At 39.1% G+C, this 25,379-nt stretch overlaps 1 protein-coding gene across 4 annotated transcripts in view; it reads left to right on the top strand.

Annotated features, from left to right (window-relative positions):
* Sos2 (SOS Ras/Rho guanine nucleotide exchange factor 2) overlaps positions 1-25,379 on the top strand; it is a 93,859-nt gene that overhangs the window by 50,007 nt on the left and 18,473 nt on the right. The window contains exons 7-15 of one of the 4 annotated variants that reach the window (XM_036205716.1): positions 1,379-1,489; positions 2,640-2,723; positions 5,205-5,303; positions 11,703-11,827; positions 12,364-13,022; positions 14,029-14,110; positions 15,106-15,228; positions 19,961-20,064; positions 22,965-23,187. In XM_036205716.1, the coding sequence (XP_036061609.1) occupies positions 1,379-1,489; positions 2,640-2,723; positions 5,205-5,303; positions 11,703-11,827; positions 12,364-13,022; positions 14,029-14,110; positions 15,106-15,228; positions 19,961-20,064; positions 22,965-23,187 (1,610 nt within the window). Of the gene's footprint in view, positions 1-1,378; positions 1,490-2,639; positions 2,724-5,204; positions 5,304-11,699; positions 11,828-12,363; positions 13,023-14,028; positions 14,111-15,105; positions 15,229-19,960; positions 20,065-22,964; positions 23,188-25,379 lie in introns of all 4 variants that reach the window. The other 3 variants (XM_036205715.1, XM_036205718.1, XM_036205717.1) reach the window with 3 other exon arrangements.

Raw genomic sequence — 25,379 nt, 5'->3', positions numbered from 1 at the left:
ACCAGTAAAGTCTGTGTAAATATTCCAAAACAAAAACAACAACAACAAACCAAACAAACAAACAAAACCCTCTAAAATCTGAAACACTTGTGTATTTCAAGCATTTCTGAGAAGGAATGCACAGCCTGTATCATGTTCTGTTTGCCCACTCATTGGCTGAAGGACGTTTGGAGAATACTGTTCAATGTTGTGGTGTTCTCAGTTCCTGGGGGATATATTTAACTATGAGAATACTGGACCATGTGGTAAATAGGTTTTGATTTTTGAAGGACTTTTCATGGGCTGTACTAGTTTAACATTCCTAGCAGTGGACAATTCTGCTTTTTCAGCATCTACCTAGCTAAACATGTTGGTATTTGTTTATTTTCCAATCCATAAAACAAAACAAAACCCCCCATTTTGGTTTTTTGTTTTCCTTTCTTCAAAGAATGTAATTGTGTCTGTATGTGAGCACCTGCATGAATTTCAGTGTGCCACATGTGTGCCTGGTCCCTGTGGAGTCCAGAAGAGGGTGTAAGACCCCTGAAACTGGAGTTACAGATGGTTGTGAGCTGCCTTGTGGGTGCTAAGAACTGAATTCAGGTCCTCTGGAAGAGTAGCCAGTGCTCTTAACTGCTGAACCATCTCTCCAGTTTCCTATTTTGTATTCTAACAGTACCAAAAGGAAATAAATCTCAATTACTGATCATTCTCAGATAAGTGGAATTTTTATAAATATGGAATTAGACAGTTTAGGCAGTTTCTGTGTTTCCTATGTATTTGGTCTTCTAATTTTGGAAACTCTAGAGTAGGTAAAACAAAGGTATTGATTTTGCTTTCTTTAAGAGTATCATTTAGTAAATTCATTTCATCCTAGGTAAGTTTACATTTATAGCTTTCTTTTACAAAGAAATGTACCTTAAATTTCCTAGGGATAAAATATACATTTTAGTAGTTGGTTACCATAAAACCAGCCATTTACTTTGATGGCCTTTTACTGTAATCTACTGTTTAAGGTCCATGATATTTTAAAAATGTGTCCCTTGGGGTTGGGGATTTAGCTCAGTGGTTGAGCGCTTGCCTAGTAAGTGCAAGGCCCTGGGTTCGATCCTCAGCTCCAAAAAAAAGAAATGTCCCTGTAACCATAGCTACTGTTTTCACTGAAAAGTAGAGAATCAAAGGTAATAAGACCTAGTTGGAAACAAAATATTGTTGTTAAATAATATATGTCTTTTTTTGTTTTGTTTGTTTATTCGGAGCTGAGAACTGAACCCAGGGCCTTGCGCTTGCCAGGCAAGCGCTCGACCACTGAGCTAAATCCCCAACACCAATGTATATCATATTAGTATAAATATATATTTTCCATAAAACTAACACATTATGTTATTTTTAAAAATAGGAGCAAGCGTTTGATCCCTATGAAACATTATCACAGGACATTCTTTCTCCAGAGTTTAATGAGTACTTCAGTAAGTTGATGGCCAGACCTGCAGTTGCTCTACATTTTCAGGTAAACTTGAATTCAGTGTTGTTATTATTTTGTCATGAAATAATAAAGAAATATTTCATTATCTTTCTAAAGAAAGTAGAAAAATCTCTCATTAGTCCTTCTAATCCATTTTGTGTGTGTGCATGTGTGTGATTTTTGAAGGGCTGTCCTACCTTGTCTTGGCAAAGTTCGGCAGTCCGTTCTTTGTATCCTGCTTGTCCATTTGGACAGCATACTGTCAGTAGTCAAGGCAAGGGCACTTTCTTGCCCAGTGGCTAACTTTTGCCACAAAGAAAGTAAACTCCATATGGAGTTTCTTCAGTGCCCATCATCTTCTCTAAAGTAGATTTGTACGGCCAGGAGCAGACATGTCCCATGGTCACGAAAAAAAGAACCTATGTTATTAAAACATCTTAAATGCCATATTCTGTAGATCTCTGAAGTGTTTGAAGATGACCTGTTTATCTAAAATTTACGTTTGACCTTGAAAACATGCCTGACATGACTACAAGTTTGATTGTAATGACTAACTACTAACCTGCATTTCTTTATATCCTAACTAGTTTGTAATAACTTTCAAGGACTAGAATTTTGTATTATGTTGTTAAAGGAGTTGTATAGGTATAATACCTTGAACAAGAATAGAAACATATATACAGTATTTTCTAACAAAAATAATCTCAAATTTGTGTCAATATGCAAAATTTATATACAATATACAAAAATCCAATCCAGTGTAAAATATTTAAAACTAGTAGTTGCTTTTTAAAAGAGATTCAATAATCTACCCTTTTATCCTATCCTATCTCCCAAGTGCTGGGATTAAAGGTATGCACCACAACCATCTGGCTAAAGATCTTTTTTTAAGGTGATAAACACCTTATAAGAAGGGCATGGATATTTCTTAGGTAAGACGAAATAAGTAGAGTGAGATAGAATTGCAGCTTTACTCTGTCAACATTTACAACAAAGGTTGTGCTGGCGTAGATGGTGTTTGACTGCTCGTTAGCTGTGGAAACTTCTAGAATGGCTCAGTCCTCTTAGCGTGTAACTGTGATCAGACCTGGATCCTCCTAAGACAAGCAGACATGTAAATAGACCTTACTTTTCTGTGAATATTCTACCTTTGGTTTTTCTCTGTGCAATCTGCTGTCTCCATGTTATTTTCCAGTTCTTCCTGTGTCCTGACCAAGTTACAACACTAAGAACTGCCTTGGACATAACTTGTTGCCATATCCAGAGACTATTTGGTGAAGTAGTATTTCTTCAGTCCCTTCTTGTCCCTCGGCTCCCATGATACTTTCTCCTCGTCCTTGTCATCTCTGGTGTCTTCTTAGTTTCCTTATTGTTGTTCTTGTCCAAGTTCTAGATCAGCTCCTGCTCCAGTGCTCCTGTGTTCTCCTGGGTGACTTCTCCCTCATGTATGTGCTGGTTATTTCCCAGTTGTGTTCCTAGGTTGTGTGTGTGTGCGTGTGTGTGTGTGTGTGTGTGTGTGTGTGTGTGTGTGTGTGTGTGTGTACCTGGAGACCGAACTCGGGGCCTCTCTGCTTGGTAAATACTCTGCTAGTAATTTTCATCGATAGTCTTTTTTGTTTGTGTCTCAGGTAAGATATTACTACCTTGTACAGCACAGGCTGGTCTCAAATTCATGATCTTTCTGCCTTGAACTGCTGAGTAGCTGGGGTCACAGGTGTACACAACCATGCCTGGCTCAAACCTAACATTCAAAACTGAGTGCACTGTCTTCTCCCCGCCATCTTTAATGTGAATCCCCTGCACTAGCTTCTGCTGGACTACTCTCAGAAATCTGTCCACATGGAGTAAAAATTTCATTTAATTTCAAAAGTTTACTTCAAAGTGGGATTAAAAGAAAATTATGCACCATATAAACCATAAAATGAATGACATTAATTGGTCAGCCTGCATCTAAGAACCTGGCATAATAATTAAACACACTAAATTTTGGGTTTTGTTTTATTAGGAAGCCTGAGCTGTGTTTGTAATTCAGTGGTAGAGCACTAACCTACCATAACATGGAAAAGCCCTGGTTTCAATTCCCAGGCCAAAACAAAACAAAGAGCCAGTAAACACAATGGATTATTTTCTGTGAGATTAGGATCTGTAGAATCGGGGACGGGATGCTCAGGGTCAAACCGGTGCCTTGTGCACACCAAGGTACTTCCCACTAATCCTGACAACCCTAGTATTCTCTCCAGGACCCACAGGTTGGAAGGAGAGAGCCATCTTCCTCAAGTTGTCCTCACACCTCCACATGCATGCTGTGATATGTGCAACACACACACACACACACACACACACACACACACACACTCATACACACACAAATATAATACATCAGAATACATATAAAGCACTATAATGTTTGCCATATATTACACATTCAGCAAATGTTAGCTTGTGTTATTATCAGACAGGTCCTTCTACTGATAATTAGTAGTCCAAAAATTTGGGGATGCACTTGAGTAGCCATTTCACTACAAATTAATAAACTAGATGGTCTTTGTAGACTAGCTTTAAAGTGCTGTGTTGGTTCTAGCTATAACTACTTAGCTAAGTCAGCTCAGTATAGTAAGTGGCTTACCACTGTGCTGGTTCATCATGCAGCCATAACAAAATGTTGTCAACTGGGTAGGTGAACAGATGAAGTTGGCTTCTCACTGTTCTGGAGACTGGGGATTGCAGACTCATGATGCTGCAGATTCATGGTCTGAGGAGGGTTTCTGCTTTGTTCATGGGGGCCCATCTCACTGTGCTATCAGATGGTGTAAGGGGCCAGCCAGCACACTCCCTTAGGCCTATCAGGTTGTCAGCCCCATTCTTGAGGGTGTGTCCTCAGATCCTAATTGTAAAACTAATGCATGGGGATTAGGTTTCAACGTGAAGCGTTAGAGAACAGGAGCGCCCAGACCATCCAGAAAATGCTAGAACGTAATCTTGTTAGTCTGACGCAGCTGTTCAGAATTAGCTTGGTCAGTTGAGTTATAAACCAAATGTGTTCCATAAATAAGCTAAGTCTGAAGTTTATTCACTGGGGAATTTTTTGTTTAGAAACATTTATAGTATACAACATACTTAAAAACCTTTGTAATGACTTGAACTTTTATTTCCTTTTACGTATGAGTTGCTATTGTTTCTTTTTAAAGATAGCCCACAGTGGCCTGTAATGTGCAACCATCCTTCTTTGGCCTCCCAACAGGTGGGGTTATAAGTGTATGCCAACTTGTTTAGCCCATCTTAGAGTATACAAAGAGTTTAAATAGCCAGGAGGTGGTGGTGCACACCTTTCATCTCAGCACTTAGGAGGCAGAGGCAGGTGGATCTCTCTGGGTTTGAGGCCAGCCTGGTCTACAGAGCGAGTTCCAGGACAGGCAAGGCTACACTGTGAAACTCTGTCTTGGAAGAAAAGAAAAAAAAAGAGTTTAAATAGCTTTTAAAAATTTATTTACAGTATGTGGAAACCCAGATGTTTGAAGAAAATCTGTAGACCGCATTGTCAAAGTTACTTTGCTATCTAACAGATGCAGAAATGTGTGTATTTATCAGTAATATGCAGGGGGATAGGTGGGGAAAACCTGATTTCTAGCACTTAAGTTTCACTAGAATGTGCTCACTGTTATCCCCTTGACACGTCTGTGTCTTGTATTTTAAAGCTGTCTCCTGTAGGCACAGCTCTGTGTCTCTGGTCTGAGGTCCACTGTGTCTTTTTACTTTGCAGTCCATTGCCGATGGCTTTAAGGAGGCTGTTCGTTACGTCCTTCCGCGGCTTATGCTGGTGCCAGTCTATCATTGTTGGCATTACTTTGAATTATTAAAGGTAAGGCAAGAGCTCCCTGTAACAAAATCCTTAGATTTATAAAGCCTAAAACCTCACTTTCATCTGATTATATTATTCTTAATATCTTTGTTCATAGAAGTGTAGTGTCCTAGGGCTAGGGCTCAGTGGTGGAATGCTGACCCATCATGTAAAGCCCTGTGCTGATCCCTAGCTGCCAACAAGCACAAGGACCCAGAAGGAGACATCCTAATGTTTCCAACTTCTGTCCAAGGATCTTGGAGAAAATCCTACGGATTTTACCCCTAGTCACATCATTTTTATGTGTAGACAGATATAAAGAAGTTTATTTTTGTGTCAGTTGGTAATATAGACTCTCAAATTATCAACCTTAATGGAAGAGTGTTTGTTTTTTAAAATTAATTTTTGGAGATCCACAGTAGCAATCTTTGAAAAAGTGAGTTTTAATTTTAGAATTATTACAGAATATCTTTTATTATGTGTGTGACCATTTCACATGTGTGAACAATGTGTCTTGATGAAATTCACACCTCCTCCCCTCCCACTCCCCTCAGGCTTCCCAGTACTTCTCTCCCCCTTTTGATGTCCTCTCTTCTGTTGTGAACCCACAGAGTACAGTTATTTCCGCCTGTTGGAATGCTGACCTATCTTATATAAGCAATTAATAATTTTATCTATAACATTGTTTAAAGTTTTCATCTAGTTTTATCGTATTAAGAAAATCATTTTTTATTTTTATTTTATGTGTGTAAGTGTTTTTCTTGCATGTCTGTATGTGCACCACATGTGTGCCTAGTGCCAGGGAGGCCAGAAGAGGGCATCAGATCCCCGGAACTAGAGTTAGTGATGGTCATAAGCAGCATGTGGGAACAGGCTAGGAACCGAACCTAGGTCTTCTACATAACAGAAGTGCCCTTAACGTCTGAGCCATCTCTCTAGCCTGGAGAGAATCATTTTGAAGTCTTCATAAAGTATAATAGTCTTCAAATCCTAGTGTATGTCAAGTACACACAGTTGTGTTTCTGTGTGCATCAGAGAGAGGGAGGGAAGGAGGGAGGGAGATAAATGAAAGCATAGGTGAATGGTTTTCTTTATTTTAGACAGGGTCTCATGTAGCCCAGGCTGGCTTTGAACTCATTGTGTAGCTGAGGGTATCCTTGAAGTCCTGATCTTCTTGCCTTAACTGTCAAAGTACATCTGTTTCAGTGATATACCAAGACTTGTGAACATAATAGAAATATTATCTGAATTTTATTTTTCAAATTCAGGTTTGTGATAAAGCAAAGATGGAAACAACTACATAATGATGAGTTATAGCATGCCATCTGTGGTCCCCATCTCAAACACATTGACGTTGATCACAAGCCACTTGGTTTGCAGAGATAAGTTTAAGGGTTTTTACATTTAAATTTTGGTTTTTGTATATGGGTGCTTTTGCCTGCATCTATGTGTGTACCATGTGTTTGCCTCATGCCCACAGGCACCAGAAGAGGCTGTTGGATCTCCTGGGACTAGAATTACAGACAGTTGTGAACTGCCATGTGGGTGCTAGGAATTGAACCTGAGTCCTCTGGAAGAGCAGCCTGTGCTCTCAATGGCTGAGCCATCTCTCCAGCCCCAATTTTAGATACCTTTAATAATTTTTTAAAAGACTACCTTTTAGCTGGGCGGTGGTGGCACACGCCTTTAACCCAGCACTCAGGAGGCAGAGCCAGGCAGATCTCTATGAGTTTGAGGCCAGCCTGGTCTACAGAGTGAGTTACAGGACAGGCACCAAAACTACACAGAGAAACCCTGTCTCAAAAACAAAACGAAACAAAATAAACAAATATAAGACTACATTTTATATTTTTTTCTTAATATATACTCAGTCTTTATGGAAAAGTTCACTTCTCAATTTATAAATAACTTTATAATTACTATAGTCAGGAACTCAAGTAGAGGCTATGGAGAAACACTGCTTACTGACTTGCTCCCCATGGCTTGCTCAGCCTGCTTTCTTATACCATCCAGTACCACCTGTCCAGAGATGGCAACCCCACAATGAGCTGGGCTCTCCCCCATCAATCATTAATCAAGAAAATGTCCCACAGACTTGCCCACAGGCCCATCTGAAGGAGCCTTTTCTCAGGTTAAGTTCCCTCTTCCCAGATGACTCATTTCAAATATGATTGTTTGCTTGTTTGTTTTTCAAGACAGGGTTTCTTTATGTAGCCTTGACTGCCCTAGAACTATCTCTGTAGACCAGGCTGGCCTTGAACTCACAGAGATCTGCCTGCCTCTGCCTCCTGAGTAATTAAAGGTGGGCATCACTACTGTGCATCTCCTTTTAGATATGATTTATTAAAAGTCAAATAACATTTTTTTAGTCCTTTGATGTTTCCTTGAAATTTATCAGTGGAATAAAAATACTCTTCATGAGGTCTATAAAGTTTAATAGCTGATATTAAGTTTCTTTAGGAAGTAATTTTTACGTTAACTCACCTGGATTCGTCACTCACCATGTGACTGTGTTCGTTTGTGAGCTGAGGAGTGGAGCTGGAGCCCAGAATGGCCCTTGCTAGGCTGAACTGTCTCCCACCATTGTGTTTTCACATGGAAGGAGTTTGGTCTGCTGGTTTGTTCTTTAACTTAGCGCCCGATTTAGGCACAGACCAGTGTTTTGCCCAGTTCAGTCTGCTGTCATTGTAGAGAGACAGCACGGTGGCATGGCGGTCAGAGCACTCATTAGGTCAGAGCTAGCTTGACTGTACTTTGCTGCTCATTAGACAAATGGCCTAACTTTTCTGTTTGTGCCTTGCCTGACCTATACACATATGTTGTGATACTGTATATCTCGCTGAGTTGTAATAAAGATTAAATAAGCAAATAAAAGCTATGCACAGAGAATTAAAAAGTAGTCAGTTATTTGTGTATAAACACAAAAAGATTTGAGTATTACACACACACAGTCCTGATTACTTTTGACAACTGCCTGTTGGGTACTTACCATATTATACTAAAAATGGACAAAAAAGGTGTATCTCTATTGTTTAAGGGCTTTATTATAATTTAATAAAGAATGTGCATATTGAACAAGTAATTAGAATAAATGCTTAATAAATCCATGCATATGTTGATAAGCATAAAGAAAATGTGGTAAATATTTATTTACACAATGAATTTTTACTCAGCCATGATTAGAAATGAAATCATGACATTTGCAGGAAAATAGAACTGGAAATTATTCTTAAGTGAAATAGCCCAGACTCAGACAAATACGTTTTCTCTCACATGTCAGTGTTAGAGTTTATATTTATATATGTAGGGTGAGGCCTGGTGTAGGTCATAAAAGTGGCTCCTGAAGGGGAAGAAGATCTTCATGCAGGAGAAGGGAAACAGATGGTAAAGAATGCAGGTGGCCAGACAGCAGAAGGCACAGGGGAGGGGGGGCGGCAGAGAGAGAAGACGGTCGGGGTGCGTGGAAATGCCGCACTGAAACCCATCACTTCATTTCTACTTTAAAAATGAAGAGAACCTTCCCAGCATGTAGCAGTGATGTAGGATAACGGATGGAGAAGGAACTAGCTTTGAGCAGACATGTCGAAAAGAGTGTTGACTATATAGGAACTTTCTGTCTGTGGCTCCATTGTGTATCTGGAAGAGTCATGTAAACAAATGCAAGGGACTCTGCAGATGAAAAGAAACAAGAAACACAATTTACCACAGCACTTACTAGATCCTGTAACAGAGGAAACGTTACCTAAGAAGACATGTGGAGACAGTTCATAAAACTGCTACACTCACCAGGGGTGGTGGCGCAGGCCTTGAATCCCAGCACTCGGGAGGCAGAGCCAGGCGGATCTCTGTGAGTTCCAGGCCAGCCTGGGCTACCAAGAGAGTTCAGGAAAGTCGCAAAGCTACACAGAGAAACCCTATCTCCAAAAACAAAACAAAACAAACAAACAAACAAAAAAAATTGCTACATTCTAGATGAGTAGAGCCTTTTGTTGTTTGTTCATTGAGACTGAGTCCCATGTAGTCCAGGCTGGTCCTGAACTCACTGTGCAGAAGAAAATGACCATGAACTCCCAATCTTTCTACCCCCACTTTCTACACCCACACAGGTGTGTGCCACCATGCCCAGTTTGTGCAGTGCTGGGGATTGAATTCCGACTATTGTGTATGCTAGCTAGGCAAGCACTCTACCAACTAAGCCACACCCCAGCCTAGGATTTCAGAGCTTTATTGTTGTAAAATTTTCTGAAGTTGATCTGAACTATGCTCTCTTTCCACAAATGAATATTCTTATTCTAAGAAATATTAACAGATTAAAGAACACCACTAGAAAGTATTCTTTTCTATTTTCCCAAGATTAAATGATTATTTTAAAAATACTGGCTGGGAGGGCTGGAGAGATGGCCCAGAAGTTAAGAGCACTGGCTGCTCTTCCAGAGGTCCTGAGTTCAATTCCCAGCAATCACATGGTGGCTCACAACCATCTGTAATGAGACCTGGTGCCTTCTTCTGGCCTGCAGTCATACATGCTGTATACATAATTAATAAATAAATCTTTAAAAAAAAAAACTGGCTGGGTGTTGGTGGCGCATGCCTTTAATCCCAGCACTTGGGAGGCAGAAGCAGGTGGATCTTTGTGAGTTCGAGGCCAGCCTGGTCTACAGAGTGAGATCCAGGAAAAGCACAAAGCTACACAGAGAAACCCTGTCTCAAAAAAACAAAAGAAAATAAAATATAAAAATATAAAAATTGTTGTGTAGAAATAAACACTTTACCTCATCCTATAGTTCTGTGCATTTGAGACTAGAGAAGTGTCTTTGTCCTACCCCACACCTTCAAATTGACACTCTAAGGTCATAACAGTAAGTCTTCCCAAAGGGGACCTTCCAGAAAAACAGGATGTTTTCTTAGCTTATATTTCCTACTTTTTGTAGCATAAACTAGTAATCTGTCTATGAGCTGTGGGTTTTTTTTTTTTGTGTGTGTGTGTGTGTGTGTGTGTGTGCGCGCGCGCGCACATATGTATACATACATATTAGGGAGTTAGGAGGCAGTTTTCCATCAATCTCACCAGTTATTGAAAGCCATAAGATTAGCTATAAGCGTAAAGGGATATGTCAATATTATTGGCAAAAACGAAAACAAAAACATACCTGTGACAACTTGCAAGTAACTTTTCATTTCATTTATGTGGAGACCCCACTATAGGTATTGATAAGGTAAGTCAGTGAGTTATAGAGCCACAAAGAAATCATGTCATCTAGGATTGAGGAATTACACCATGGTGAAAGGAGAAAACTGACTCCCATGGGTTGTCCTCCACTTTGAGAGTGATTTGTGATATAAGGATAATCCAAAAATAACTTCCAAGCCATTCAGCAATGGTTTCCCCTCTTCTGTGAGGAGTGGAATGGGTAGGTAACATTGCTTCAAAATAAACAGTAAAAGAGGGAAGGTATTATCTAAAAAGCAACTTCAACAATAAGAAGCATTTTGTGGTGTGTTGGAGGCTAAATTCACCAGTTGGGTGAGGAGGCCAGAGCCACTATTTGGAAAGCTGATGGAGACCTGAAAGAGTTTGGCTCATTGGCAGCTGGTTCACCATGGTGATTTCTGTGTCAGCTTAAGAAGTGTAGAATGCGGGGCTGGAGAGATGGCTCAGAGGTTAAGAGCACTGACTGCTCTTCCAGAGAGAGGTCTGAGTTCAATTCCCAGCACCCACATGGTGGCTCACAACCATCTGTAATGAGATCTGGCACCCTCTTCTGTATACATAATAAATAAATAAATCTTTTAGAAAAGAAGAAGAAGAAGAAGAGGAGGAGGAGGAGGAGGAGGAGGAGGAGAATGCATCCTTCCAAATCCCTCTAGAGAAGCAGCTTGGATAGTTAGCAAGCTGATGTTGTCTCAGTGCTAATTACGCATGTACCTCAGTAGTCAAAGATTTACCTCGATGCTCAAAGCTCCATCCCCAGTGCCACAAACATTCTCTCCATTTATCATAATGCTGAAAATCAAAGAAATAGTTAGCAAATTATTGAGCTGAGATTATATCATGCAGCCATATTTTATATACTTCCACTACTGGGAACTTCTAACTCTTCTGATGTTTTTTTCTGCTCAACCACCTTGTAATTACTATATTACTGGGGAAAGCATGGCAGCATCCTTAGTCAGGAAGCAGGACAGGGCATGAGGACAGGCTGCAGAACCTGAGAACGTGCCCGCTGAGAAGCTCCACCTCTTGTGGCTCCACAGCCTTCCCCAAACTCTGCTACCAGCTGGAATTAAATGTCCAACGCATGAACCTATTCAAACCGCTGCATCAAATACATTTAAGTTTTAAATATTCGTTGCCATTTTAATTACAAAGAAGTTGAGGATGGAACCAAGCAATGTAATTTTACCTTTTCCCCTTAGCAGTTGAAGGCATGTAGTGAAGAACAAGAAGACAGGGAGTGTCTGAATCAGGCTATCACTGCCCTCATGAATCTCCAAGGCAGCATGGACCGAATTTACAAGCAGCATTCACCTAGACGCCGACCAGGGTAATTCGAGACTGTTCCAAATATGAATATTTATGCTTCCTTCATTGTGTGTGATCCCCACTTTTCCCAAGTGTGGTTTAGAATGGTGCTGCATTCTTAAAAGTTATGCTTGTCCTTTTTTGGTCTGTTTTAGTCAGAAAATTGCCAAGTTACCATTGTTATACTGTAGGATATATTTATTAATTTAAATGTATTTAATGAAATTTTATATTTTCTGTAAGCAGTGTGGGAATTTTTTTTCTATAATTTTAGTTCTTACGGCTCTAGGAATGTAGTACTTTGACAGTAGTGAACTTGGGTCATTTGGTATTCAGGGCAGGACTGGAAGAAAATAATTGTTAGGAATATAGTTTAATATTTGGTTATTTAAGCTTTTGAATGCTGGGTATTCGAACTCAGGGCATTTTACATGCTAAGCATGTTCTCAGTCATTGAACTAGACCTTCCAACTCAGCTTAATACTTTTGTTGTTTGATTTTATATTATACAATTATCATAATTGAGTGAGTCACATTTACCTTGCCTTTCCCCCCTAGGGATCCTGTTTGCCTTTTTTACAATCGTCAATTAAGAAGCAAGCACCTGGCTATCAAGAAAATGAATGAAATTCAAAAAAACATAGATGGGTGGGAAGGCAAAGATATTGGACAGTGTTGTAATGAGTTCATAATGGAAGGGCCATTGACCAGGATCGGTGCTAAACATGAAAGGCATATTTTTCTCTTCGATGGCTTGATGATCAGCTGTAAACCTAATAATCATTGCCCGAGCCGACTTCCAGGTTATAGTAGTGCAGAATACAGGTTAAAAGAGAAGTTTGTCATGAGGAGAATTCAAATCTGTGATAAGGAGGATACGTGTGAACGCAAGCACGCTTTTGAATTAGTGTCCAAAGATGAAACCAGTGTCATCTTTGCTGCTAAGTCGGCTGAAGAGAAAAATAACTGGATGGCAGCCCTTATTTCCCTTCACTATCGAAGCACTCTGGATAGAATGCTGGACTCTGTGCTGTTGAAAGAAGAAAACGAGCAGCCTCTGAGGCTACCGAGTCCAGACGTGTACCGCTTTGTGGTGAAAGACTCTGAGGAAAACATTGTGTTTGAAGACAACCTGCAAAGTAGAAGTGTGATCCCCATTATTAAAGGAGGGACTGTGGTGAAATTAATTGAAAGGCTAACCTATCATATGTATGCAGGTATGTGAAACTAGCAAGTGCTTTCCTAAGGCCTGGGACCCGATGCAGAAGGAACACATCAGAGTTGATGGGTGCAAATGGAGTGCGCTCCAAATAAAAATTATGAAAAATCAAAAGGATTAATAATCCATTAAATGTTCTAAAATGTATCATTAATTTCAGTGACTAATAAGTGCTCATGGGGTTGGGGATTTAGCTCAGTGGTAGAGTGCTCGCCTAGCAAGCACAAGGCCCTGGGTTCGGTCCTCAGCTCTGGCAAAAAACAAAAAACAAAAAACAAAAACAAAACTGCTCATAAAATGCTGATTTATAAAATTAAAATTGAAAATAGTCTTTATTATTTATCAAGAAATGGTTTAGGCCAATCACTTGGGATGTAGAGTGGAGGCAATAAGATAAGGAGTTCAGAGTCACCTTGGCTACGTAGTGAAGCCAGCCTGGGCTACATGAGACCTTGTTCTACAGGAAGAAGGAAGGAAGGGAAGAAGGAAGGAAAGGAGGAGAGAGGGAGGGAGGGAAGTATTGGTGAAATTATTAAGGCCACTCCACGTAGTTAAAAAGGGAGGTTTATTTTGTGGGGTAACTTACAAATGAAGGGGTAGGTTGCAGGGTCTGGCAAAGGTATAGCACAGTCCAGCGGTGTTCTCTGGAGAACTCTGCTCGGTCTACCTCCAGCGTCCAGGGGCCCGGAACCAAGAGAGAGACCTCCTCCAGATCCTTGGTCTTCGCTCCCTCCTCTGCCCCGCCTTGTGGGCGTGACCATTACCGAAGCCTCAATGTGGGTTGGAACTTCCAGGCCAATGCTGGGATGGCTATCCACTACAGGGAAGAAGGAAGGAAGGGAGGAGAGAAAGGGGAGAGAGAAGGACGTTCTACATCTGTCAGGAAAGAAAAGTTACCCTGGGAGGACCCAAAGTTAATAAGGAGTGAAAGGAAAATGTGGGACTTAGGGTCGTTAAAATGGATGAATTAAGCATGAAATCTCTACTTTGCTGGACTTTTTCAGATCCCAATTTTGTTCGTACTTTTCTTACTACGTATCGTTCATTTTGTAAACCACAGGAATTGCTAAGCTTGCTGATAGAACGGTAAGAAAGATGTTTCACTTATGCTACCATTTTTGTACTTTGCAAAGGTCCTAGTGAGGGCTCTCTTCAGAGTGCAGTAGGCTTTTACGTGGGAAACAGAAAAACAAGCTTAAGTGATAAAACTGTATTTTAGTAAAGTTTATTTTGTTTCTTAAAGATGTTTCTTTGCCTTTTACTTCTGCAATAAACTTATTATGAAAAATTTCAAAATTATACAAGGATAGATGGAAGAATATACTAAGCCCTTTATCCATCATCCAACTTCAGTAATCATTGACCCAGCTCATATTTCCTACAGATTTAATCATCCTCCCCCAGGATTATTTTGAAGTAGATTCTAGACCAAAGATTTTATCTAAATATTTTTATATGTATCTCTAAAAGATAGTGTTTCTTATTTTTAAAAATCATGTATTATTGAGACTAAAAATGAACAATTCCTATATTGCTAATTTCTGAATATTAAAATTTGAGCTAAAATTTTAACTGTATTTTTGAGGTGCATTTTAAATGCTTTATAGTTTAACATATAAAGTGTTGACCTTTTTGTGCTGATCAGTGCTACCTATAAAACTTTTTAAAAAATAAGAATAAGAATACAGGGACTAGAAAGGTGGTTGGGGGTTAAAAGTGGTAACTGCTCTTCCTGAGAACCCAAGTTTGGTTCCCAGCACCCATGTGGCCTATAACTCCAACTTCCAATGTCTCTGGCCTCTGTGGGCACCTAAAAACACATATTTTCTCATTCATGCACACACATGCAGGCATGTACAAATAATAATAAAATTAAATTATTAGATCAAGAATACAAAACCTTGGTACCAAATAGCCAGACTGCTTTCTTATGTTCATAGTTTCCTAAGGAGAGTTAAATAGTAATTGTGCTTTCTACGTAATGATGAAGGATTGCTTAGTCAAAACCTTTTCCCTGATGTATCCAAAGTCTCTTTCATTTATATGTGAACAAATTTTTCTTCTTTTGATTTTATTCTTAGGTTTGAGATTCCAGAACCAGAGCCTACTGAGGCAGACAAGTTGGCACTAGAGAAAGGCGAGCAGCCAATCAGTGCAGATCTGAAAAGATTTCGCAAGGAATACGTCCAACCTGTGCAACTCAGGTTTGACCCGAATGTCACAGTTCTAAATATTTTATTATAGAGTTCATATACAAGTTTTTAGCTCTTAGTTCAGATCCTTCTCTCATTAACTTTATTTTAGCTAAATTCCCTAGTTTAATTATTTGAATATATCACATTATTTGCATCATCTGTGTATGTCATGTGATAGATTATGTTTAATTCACAGAGATACCTATTTGTTCTTTTTACTTTTTGCCTGTACTTGTGGTGTGCATGCATGTGTGTATGCGTGTTCACATGTGTGTGGCACATGCATATGCAGGTTCATGTACATGTGGAGTCCCCAGGTTACATCCAGTGTGTCTTTCTTGATGGCTATGTGCTTTATTTATAGAGATAAGCCAACTGTCCCAGGATTCTTTGATGTCTCCCCAACAGGAGATCTGCTGGGCTTCTCGATAGCCACATGTAATCTTGCCTGCTCTAGTCTTCCCCTCCATACCCGCTGTGCTAACGCAGTCATGTGAAGAAGGCTCCACTACTGTAGCTCTTTTCCTCCTCAGACAGACAGACATTTGATACTTTGAGGATCCTCGTCATCGTGGAAGTGTGTCTAGTTACAGCAGCCGTGAGTTGCTGGCCTCTCACTGTACGCCAGTTGTCACCCGTTAGAGCTTTGTCTCTTCTGCATTACCCTTGCAACAGCATGCTTGTAGGGCTGGGGATGGAACACAGTTTTATGCGTACTTCCTACATAAGGAACTTAGAACTGAGAATTGAAATAGTTACATAAATGAGTGGCAGGAGAGGGTTAAAGCCCGTGTCTGACCTCTTTAGCCAGCAAGTTTTCTTTTTTCTACTAAGCATTGAGAGTCTGAAATTCCTTTGACTAGCCCCTGTAGCCCAAATGAGAACCAAAGTATCTACTTCTTCCCACTGCAAACCAAGTTATCAGATTAATTACATGTGTATAATCCTTTTCTCCGTGAACATCATGTCCCTGGTTGCTGTTGATCAATAAGTTGCAGCTTCGGAACTGAGTTTGTTAATTGCCACAGACAAATGCAGTCTCAGGTAATGATAGTGCTGCTGGCTGTCCACTCCTAGCAGGGCTTCCCTGTGCAGGTTGAACTTATTTACCAATAGAAAATAGAGAAGTAATTAAAATTTCTCTAAGAGTTGTAATTCATTTGTTCGACAATCAAATTAAGTCTCCTTCTATGAGGCAGACATTTATGAAATTGCTATTTTGTAGAAGAAAATTATCTTAGACTCAGTCATGGTGATTTTTTGGTTTTGCTTTTATACATACACCATATTATAAGTACAAAAATAACTGACTGCTATAATCTTGTGGTACCAAGATACTGATTGTGTTGGTGAAAAGGGATATATGAAAGTTATGTTATTCTACTTAGACTGCTTTAGTGGTTTACAAAATACACACCTTTATAAATTATAATTCCAGGAATAACAGGGCCTGGTATTATAGGCCTGTAATCCCGGGTGCTCAGAAAGCTGAGTCAGAGGGATCCCAAGTTCAAGATTGGTCTGGGCTACACAGCAAGTTTAAGACCATCCTAGGCAGTTAAGTGAGACTCATCTCAAATAAAACGTAAAGACATGGCCAAGGACAATATGTAGTGGCAGAATAGTTGCCTAACATGCTTAGGGCCTTAGTTCCAGTCTCAGTAAAATAAATAAGTAAATATTCAGGAATAGTAGAGATTAGGTTAGAGTGGTTAGGGAAGATATCTTAAAAGAGGTAAAGTTGAAGATTATGCTGGGAGAATGTGTAGGATTTAGATTCACAGAAAGGTGATTGTACATATTGAGGAAAATGGGAAATAGTACAGATAAAGGCAGACTTGAGAGTGATGTGCAGAAGAAATATGCCATGGGAATTGACATTAGAGGGCAAAGATAGGAAGTGAGATTAAGTGTATTAGTCAAGAGGCTTGAAATACCAACTAAGTTTCAAACCTGTTCTGTGAGCAATGAAGGATTTTGGTGAAATGTAAGGTAGTTTTTTCAATATCTGACTTTTTAAATAGACAGCAAATTTAGAGAATTTTATACTGACCATCCATAAAACCATATAGATCTGCTAAACATATTTTACTGTACTTATTTATATCACATACATTTATTACTCTGTCATTCCATTACTCATCTCATTTTTTAGATACATGTTAGGTACATACTTCTTAAATACTTTGACTTACATATCATTAATAGTTTAATACTTATTCTTTCCTTGTTCTAAACACATTCATCTTAAGTGTACTTTAAATTTAAACAGGCACATACATCTTTTCTTCATGTAGAGTTTCTGTATGTAGCCTTGGCTGTCCTGGAACTTGCTCTGTAGACCAGGCTGGCCTCAAACTGAGAGATCTGTGTAGGTGGAGTTTTCCTGTCCACTCCCAAATAACAGGCAGCCACTTCCCAAATAACTGACTTAATATAAATTATAAATGCTTGGCCCATAGCTCAGGCTTGTTACTAACTAGTTCTTACAATTTAACCCATTTCTATTAATCTATGTGCTACCCCAAGGCTTGTGGCTTTTACCTCTATCCCATTTTGTATGCTCATTCTCTGTCTGGCTGGTGAAGCCAGATGCCACCCTTCTTCCAGCATTCTCTGTTTGTCTTTCCCACCTAACTTTATCCTGTTCAGTTTTTGGCCAGTCAGCTTGTTGATTAAACCAGTCATAGTGACATATACTCATACAGTGTACAGAAGGATTATTCCACAGTAGATCTGCTTGTCTCTGCCTCCCAGGTGCTGGAATTAAAGGTGTGCCACCAAGCCTGGCAAGACACATACATCTTTTTACCACATCTCATAAAGACCCTTTGTGCCCTTCTAATAGACTTGTGTTCCATGTTCAAAGGCACTATTCTGATTACTCTCTCCATAGACTAGTTTTATCTTTTTAAGAATTATATTTAAGTGGGTCTTTCTTATTTTCATTTTAGCTCTCTTACATTTAAAATGCTTTTGAGATTGATCTATGTTGCTTATATCAGTAGTCTTAAAACTTATTGATATAGTAGTGTTTCATTGTGTAAATGTACCAATTTGTTTACTTTTCCTGTGGGAAGACAAACGGATGTTTTCCAATCTTTATTATGACTAAAGCTCCTATGAACTTGATCATAAATCTTATTGTGAATTTTAACTCTGACTTAGCGTAAACTAATGGCTCAGAGTGAATAGATGGAAAGTTTAGGTATATGTTCAGTTATAAAAAGAAATTATCAAAACTTTTCTTAACCTTGGCAGGAAGATTGTATGTGAGTTCCAGTGTCCATGTCCTCATCAGTGTTTGTGGAAGTGTCTATTTAACATCTTAACTGTATTTCTAAGTATATAGTTTCCCACTGTGATCTGTTTCCCTTAGTGATTCATGATAAGAACTTTGGCTTCTTACTGATTATTCATACTTGTATAGTACAGAATCTGTTTAGAATTTTTTGCCTGATTTATTGAGTTGTTGAGTTCTATTTTTTACTGAGGTGTAGAGGTGAACTGAGAAGGTTGCATTTTGTCAGGGAAAAAAATGTTCTGCAAATATTTTCTTCCACTGGTGGCTAGCCCATTAGTTTTCTTACTGATGTTCTGATAAGATGAAACTTTTAGTTTTGATAAAAACCTGATGATGAGACTTCCTTTTTTCATATAACAGCTTTAGAATTGTATTGCTGTTGGAAGAAATGGAGGTACTTGAATTGATCTAACCATAAGTTAGAAGCTAGCAGTTCTGTGATCTTGATGCATTCCTAAGGTGCTGTGCTAACCAACCCCCCAGTAATGTGAGGTTGTGTAACACAGACAGTGGGACACATGCTGAAAGTTAACTGTATTCTCTCATCCTGCGGGGGTGGGGGTGTGTGGGGGGTGGGGGTGGGATAGGACCTAACTGGAAATAGTCATTTTTTGAAGAAACAAAAATGCTAATGCAACTAATTTATATTCCAGTATATCTATGGTAGTAAGCGGGAAATTGCATCTGAATAGATGATTTTATCTGTGTACTTACAATCTCATAAGTAATCACCTTGTGGTATTACAAAACAAATACTCGTCCAAAGTAGTGTTTTTGTCTTTGGAAATAAACTACGAGATTAAAGACTTATTTGTAGCTTACAAAGAAATGATAGCAGTTGATTCAAAATCAAATACACTAAATGATAGTTTTCCATTTTATGTGAAAATGCATCAAAATTTATACTTCAGAAATGATTTTCCGGGGGCTGGGGAAAGGGTTAAATCCATAAGGAGCTTGCTATGCAAGCATGAGTTCTTGGGTTCAATCCCCAGCACCCATGTAAAAATCTAAGTGTGACAGTGTGAGCCTGTAATCCAAGCCCTGGAGAGGTAGAAACAGAAGGATCCTGGGAGCATGCTAGCCTGCCTGCCTAGCTTAATTGGTGAGTTCCAGGACCAGTCTCCAGAGAGACCCTGTTTCTGATGAGGATGACAACACTTACGAATAAAGAAAAATGTCCTTTTTCTTAACATGAATGGGTAATAAAGCACAGAAATGAGGTTTTACACTTTAAAATATCTTTAAAGTATCAGTTTAGTGCACAGTCTGAAAACAGCCCTTTTTTATGTTTTTGAAGCATGTGTAGTATTTAGTATAGATTAGAGGTTTAGTATTGTATTGTCTTTGCATTTGAAATTCACTACATCAATAGAGAAGTGGAAGAAGCTTAATCAAACACTTGGTTTCACTAACTGTTTCTCTCTATTTTATCAGGATCTTAAATGTCTTTCGCCACTGGGTTGAACATCATTTTTATGACTTTGAAAGAGACCTGGAATTGCTTGAAAGACTAGAATCCTTCATTTCAAGTGTAAGAGGTATATTATTGAAAGGCTTGATTGAATCTTTTGTCATACATGAGTTTACTTTAGAAATAAACTAGTTATCACGTTTAGAAAACTGAAATATATTAAGGTAATTGCTATCTGCTCTGAAATTTCTGGTGTGCTTTAGCATCTTCTGAGACCCCCAAAACTCGTCTTCACAAGCGTTTGCTCTTCTGTTTCTGCTCTCTGTCAGTGCTGGAGACTGAGCACAGGCCTACTCAACACTAGGCAAGTGCTCTACCGCTGAGCAATCCTCAGCTACCTCTGGAAGGTTTTGAGAGTACTTCTTTTAAAGAAGTCGAAGACTTTGAAAATAAATTAAAGATATTTAGGGTCTAGCTTGCTGCCGTTTCAGAGTACTTAAGCCCTGTTCCCACCACCTCTTCATGCTCTGACGAGTCGCCCAAACTCCAGCTCCAGCTATCTGATGCCCTCTTCTGACCCCTGGGGACACTTGAACACTTATGGTGTACTCCCCCCCCTCCCTGCCCCCCCCATCCCCCCCTCCATCTCTTTTTCCCTCCCTCTCTCTTTCTCTCATATTCATGAAAAAAATCTTTAAAATTTTAACATTTTATGTCACCTCAAGGTTCTATTCCTTCAACTAAATAAAAATACGATTTTCCCTCCTATTCTCCTTAATCGTGTTCTTTAATTTTGGATAATTGACATTGAAAAAATAGTATTTACTTCTGGGGAAGTATTGCAGGAAATTCCTTCAGTACTGGAAAGATAAGAGTTTCCTACTTAAAATCTCAGAATCACAGTATATGAATGAAATTCCATGACTTGATAATTAAACATATAGATGTTACCATAATTTGTACAGATTTGTTTTAACTCACAGTATATGACATTGCCTAAAAATAATACAGCAAGCCTAGCTTTCTCCACGTCCTGCTCTTTTTTTCAAAAAAAAAAAAAAACACAAAAAACAAAAACAAAAAAACCAGGAAACAAATATTTTCGCTCACAGCTTCAAAGGTTTCGGTCTGTGCTTGGCTGGCCCCATCATTCTGGGCTTGTGATTTGAAAGAAAAGCGAAGCAGAGGGTATAATAGATGAAGCTGTTCACCTCACAGCAGCCAGGAAGCTAAGAGCTTACTTGTTCTTTAAAAGAAATTTTATTTAAAATAGAGAATGTATTCCTTTGTCCTAACTTTGAGATGTCAAAGATAATTAATTGTGTATTTGTGTCTTAAAATTGTTCGTAATACTAAGTTTAAATTTTATTTTTATTCACTTTTTAAAATTTTTATGTATGTGAGTGATTTTGCCTGCATGTGTACCTCATTCATTTCTGGTGCCTGTGGTGGTCAGAAGACTGCATGGGACCTCTGGAACTAACGACAGTCATGAGCCGCCATGGGGCTGAGAACCAGACCTGGGTCCTCTGCAGGAGCAGCCAGTGCTCCTAACTGCTCAGCCATCTCTCCAGACCCTCATTTTAGAGTTTGAGAAAGAGTCCCATGTATCCCAGGCTGCATTTGAACCCATTCATATAGGAAGGGTGGTTTTGGAGTCTTGTTCCTCTTCTATGTTCTGGGATAAACTGTGTCAAAGCTGTTGATACAGACAGCCAACTGTACATAATCTAAGCCTTAACAATGCAGACATTTTATTTATTTATTTACTTAGGGGTGTGTGTGTGTGTGTGTGTGTGTGTGTGTGTGTGTGTGTGTGTGTGTATGCTCTACATTCTTCCCTGTACAAATTATACCTCAGAATAACCAAATATTTCATGAGGGAAAGTTGGTTTTTTTCTTAATAGAAGTAGTTCACTTAGTAATTGAGGAAGTCATGCTATATCACCATTCCACAGTGCTAAGAAAATAATAGATCTAGGGGAGAGAGATGGCTCAGTGGCTAGGAGTGTTTATTGCGCTTGCAAAGGACCTGTCATATGGTTCATAACGGCCTCTAACTAGGTTCCAGGGGGATTCAACACCCTCTTCTGGTCTCATATACATATACACACACACAAACACTAAACTTTTTTTTTTTTTAATGAATTAGGGACTTAGAATTAGTAAATATCACAAAAAAGAAAAAAACAGACATCTTATTAGAATTAGACTGTGTCTGTATGTGTGGGGATAGATAAATCTAGTGGATAAACACAGTAAATGATACCATAGGTATGAAATTACAAAAATACAAACTTAGAAAAATCCACAGAACAAATCGCACAGAATAAGTAATTTAGTTTCTTCAGCAAATAAATTACAAGCATTTTGAGTGATAAGAGGAAAACCCGTATGTTAAGAAAACGATATATCCACTTAAATGTCATGTGTGTATCCTTTTTAAAATTTTAATTTTATTTTTTATGTGCTTGGATGTTCTGCCTACATGTATGTTTGTGTACCATGGAGGCAAAAAGAGGGCATTGGATCCCCTGGAATTAGAGTTACAGACTGTTGTAGGTGCTTGGTACTGAACCTGGGCCCTCTGGAAGATCAGTTAGTACTCTTAACCGATATGCCATATCTCCAGCCCCTCATGCTGTTTTAAAAACAAGTCAACTTGTTTTTAAACAATGAAACTTAAATTTGAATGCTAGAAAAAGATTTGAATATTGTTATTAGGTTGATATTAAGATAGCACTTTGCTGCATGTGGTGGCACATGTCTGTTATATCAGTTTTAGGAGACAGAAGCCCAAGGATTGAGAGTTTGAGGCCTGTGTTTGGACTACATAATGGGGATCTGTCTGAAAACAATGTTTTAGGGGATCAGTTTTTATGTGTAATTATGGTATTGTGATTATTTTTGAGTTTTTGAAATCATACATTTAAATATGAATGAAATACCTTGTAGATATTGAAGCCAGGCTTGCCGTTTGCAGTCAGGCTTGTCAAGTAAAGGGCATTTCTGTTTGTTTTTCCCTAGGGAAAGCTATGAAGAAATGGGTCGTGTCCATTGCTAAGATCATCAAGAGGAAGAAGCAGGCTCAAGCAAATGGAATAAGCCATAACATCACCTTTGAAAGTCCACCTCCACCCATTGAATGGCATATCAGTAGACCAGGCCAGTTTGAAACGTTTGACCTTATGACACTTCATCCAATAGAAATTGCACGCCAGTTAACACTACTGGAGTCTGATCTCTACAGGTAGATGTATTAACTTCTTGCTTTACTTCAAGAACTTTGGATGCACTTCTTACCTGTCTTCAGAATATTTTGCTATTTATTGATGAGTGTTTAAGAATAGCTCTGAGCCAGCACAGTGCAAGGAAAGAGCTGGTCCCTCTAAGTTATCCTCTGACCTCCACACATGTGCTTGTAACTGACTCTGACTCTCTCTCTCTCTCTCTCTCTCCCAATAATTGTGAAAAAAACCTTGTTTGTTCTTCTGGGTGGAGTTTTTGTTTGGGGCAGACTCTTCCAGTGTAGTAGTGACTAACCCTAGACTAGAGGCTAGCAGTCCCTAGAGACAGGACGGTGACTAATTCCACAGAATAACAGCTGCTTCCCAGGCAGTCCCTCCTGTCCACTCTTGATGCATCCAGGTTGCTTTAGTCTGAGATAGTACAGTCAGTGTGGGTGTGAGGCTCTTGACAGACTAATGAGTAGTGTTAAGTGACGCAAATCTTTCTGTCTTTCTCAACCCAGGCTCCAGTGGCTACTGTAGGTAGACTGTAGGTAACTGCCCCTGTTGAAAGATGGATAAGTCCTACCATGATTCCATCATAACCTTTTTGAACCCAGAAGTCCCTCTTTTGTATCCAGATGGGTGTGGTGGTATAAGTATGTCATTCCAGTAGTCATGAGATAGACAGCAGGAAGATCAAGAGTTCAAGGCCAGCTTCAGCATATAGCAAGTATAAGGCCAACCTGAGTTACATGAGGCCTTGTCTGAAAAAAAAAAAAAAAAAAAAAAACAGAGTAAACAAAGCAATACAAAATCCTGGAAAAGTTATCCTCATCAGAAGATTTTTTATTAATTAATTAACTTTTTGTAATTCGTGGTTTGTCTGTGTGGATGTCTGCATCACATTGCATGCCTGGTGCCTGCAAGTATCGGATCCTCTGGGACTGGAGTTACAGATACTTGTGAGCCACTGTGTGGGTGCTGGAAATTGAACCTGGGTCCTAGGTTTGCACTGGCTATTCCATTCAGAATCTGACCTTTAACACGCCACCAAGTGTTTATAAACATCTGATTAAGAATGCCATGCTATATTTTAAGTGATGTGGAATTCAGGTAGTCTTCAAAATGGCATTCATTGTGATTTGTGACAGGCAGGCCTAAAGGAACTTATTACTTGAGGTAACAAAGCAAATAGTACTGAATAAAGTTTTCCCTCATGACTGAAATGAAATCAGTTTTAAAAAAAGACATGGCTATAATTTTTTAAAAGTAGGAAGTTCCATGTAGACATGCTTTTGTGGAATAGAAATGCATTTCTTTGTTCTGTGATTTGTTCGGTAGAAGAAAAGTAACATTCTGACATTGATGCTGTGGGTAAATTTCTGGTGAAATCCACTTCTCAGGAAGAAGAGTGAGCCCAGAAAGCAGGTAGTAGTGGCCCATGCCTGCAGTCCCAGCACCTGGCAGGCTGGAGGGAGGAAAAGCAGAAGTCCAAGGCTGGTCTGGTGTGCAGAGAATCCAAGGCCATCCTGGACTACACAAGTTCCTGTCTCAAGAAAGCAATACATACCTCCAAAACCTGTTAGCAAGGACCCATTTGTCTTCAAGTCTACTAACAAAAAAGATGTTTTTAAATATTGAAAACTAGAAGACATTCATAGCAGTGACAATGGCCAGTTTTTAAATGATGCAATTCTGAATCATTAATGGTTTAATCTTCTGGTTATTATTAGTTATTTCAAGCATTCCAGAAATATAGATAATAATGAATGTTCATGGACAATAAAAAACATTACAGGTGAAATTGAAATTCTTATAATTCTCTCTGATTACACTGTTCTCCATTCCTCCCAAGAAATTAGCATTACCCAGGACTTGATGTTTATTTGTCCTGTTTGTCTTTATAATTTCAGTGTTTGTGTGCATAGCCCTAAGTAATACATAGCATCAGCTTGCATATCATTTTTTTTTTCAAGACAGGGTTTCTCTGTGTAGCTTTGTGTCTTTCCTCGAACTCACTCTGTAGTCTAGGCTGGCCTCGAACTCTAGGCTGGCTCTGCCTCCCAAGTGCTGGGATTAAAGGTGTTCGCCACCACTGCCTGGCCCAGCTTGCATATCTTAAAGCCACATATATTTATGATACCACTCTGTACCAAGTGAGCTTCTAGGCTGTTTGGGGTTTTTGACTTTTGTAAATAAAATGTCACTGAGC

This window comes from Onychomys torridus, chromosome 14 (genome assembly GCF_903995425.1).
Source record: "Onychomys torridus chromosome 14, mOncTor1.1, whole genome shotgun sequence".
NCBI lineage: Eukaryota > Metazoa > Chordata > Mammalia > Rodentia > Cricetidae > Onychomys > Onychomys torridus.
The sequence above is the reverse complement of the archived record's forward strand: the minus strand, read 5'-3'. Positions and strand labels throughout refer to the sequence as shown.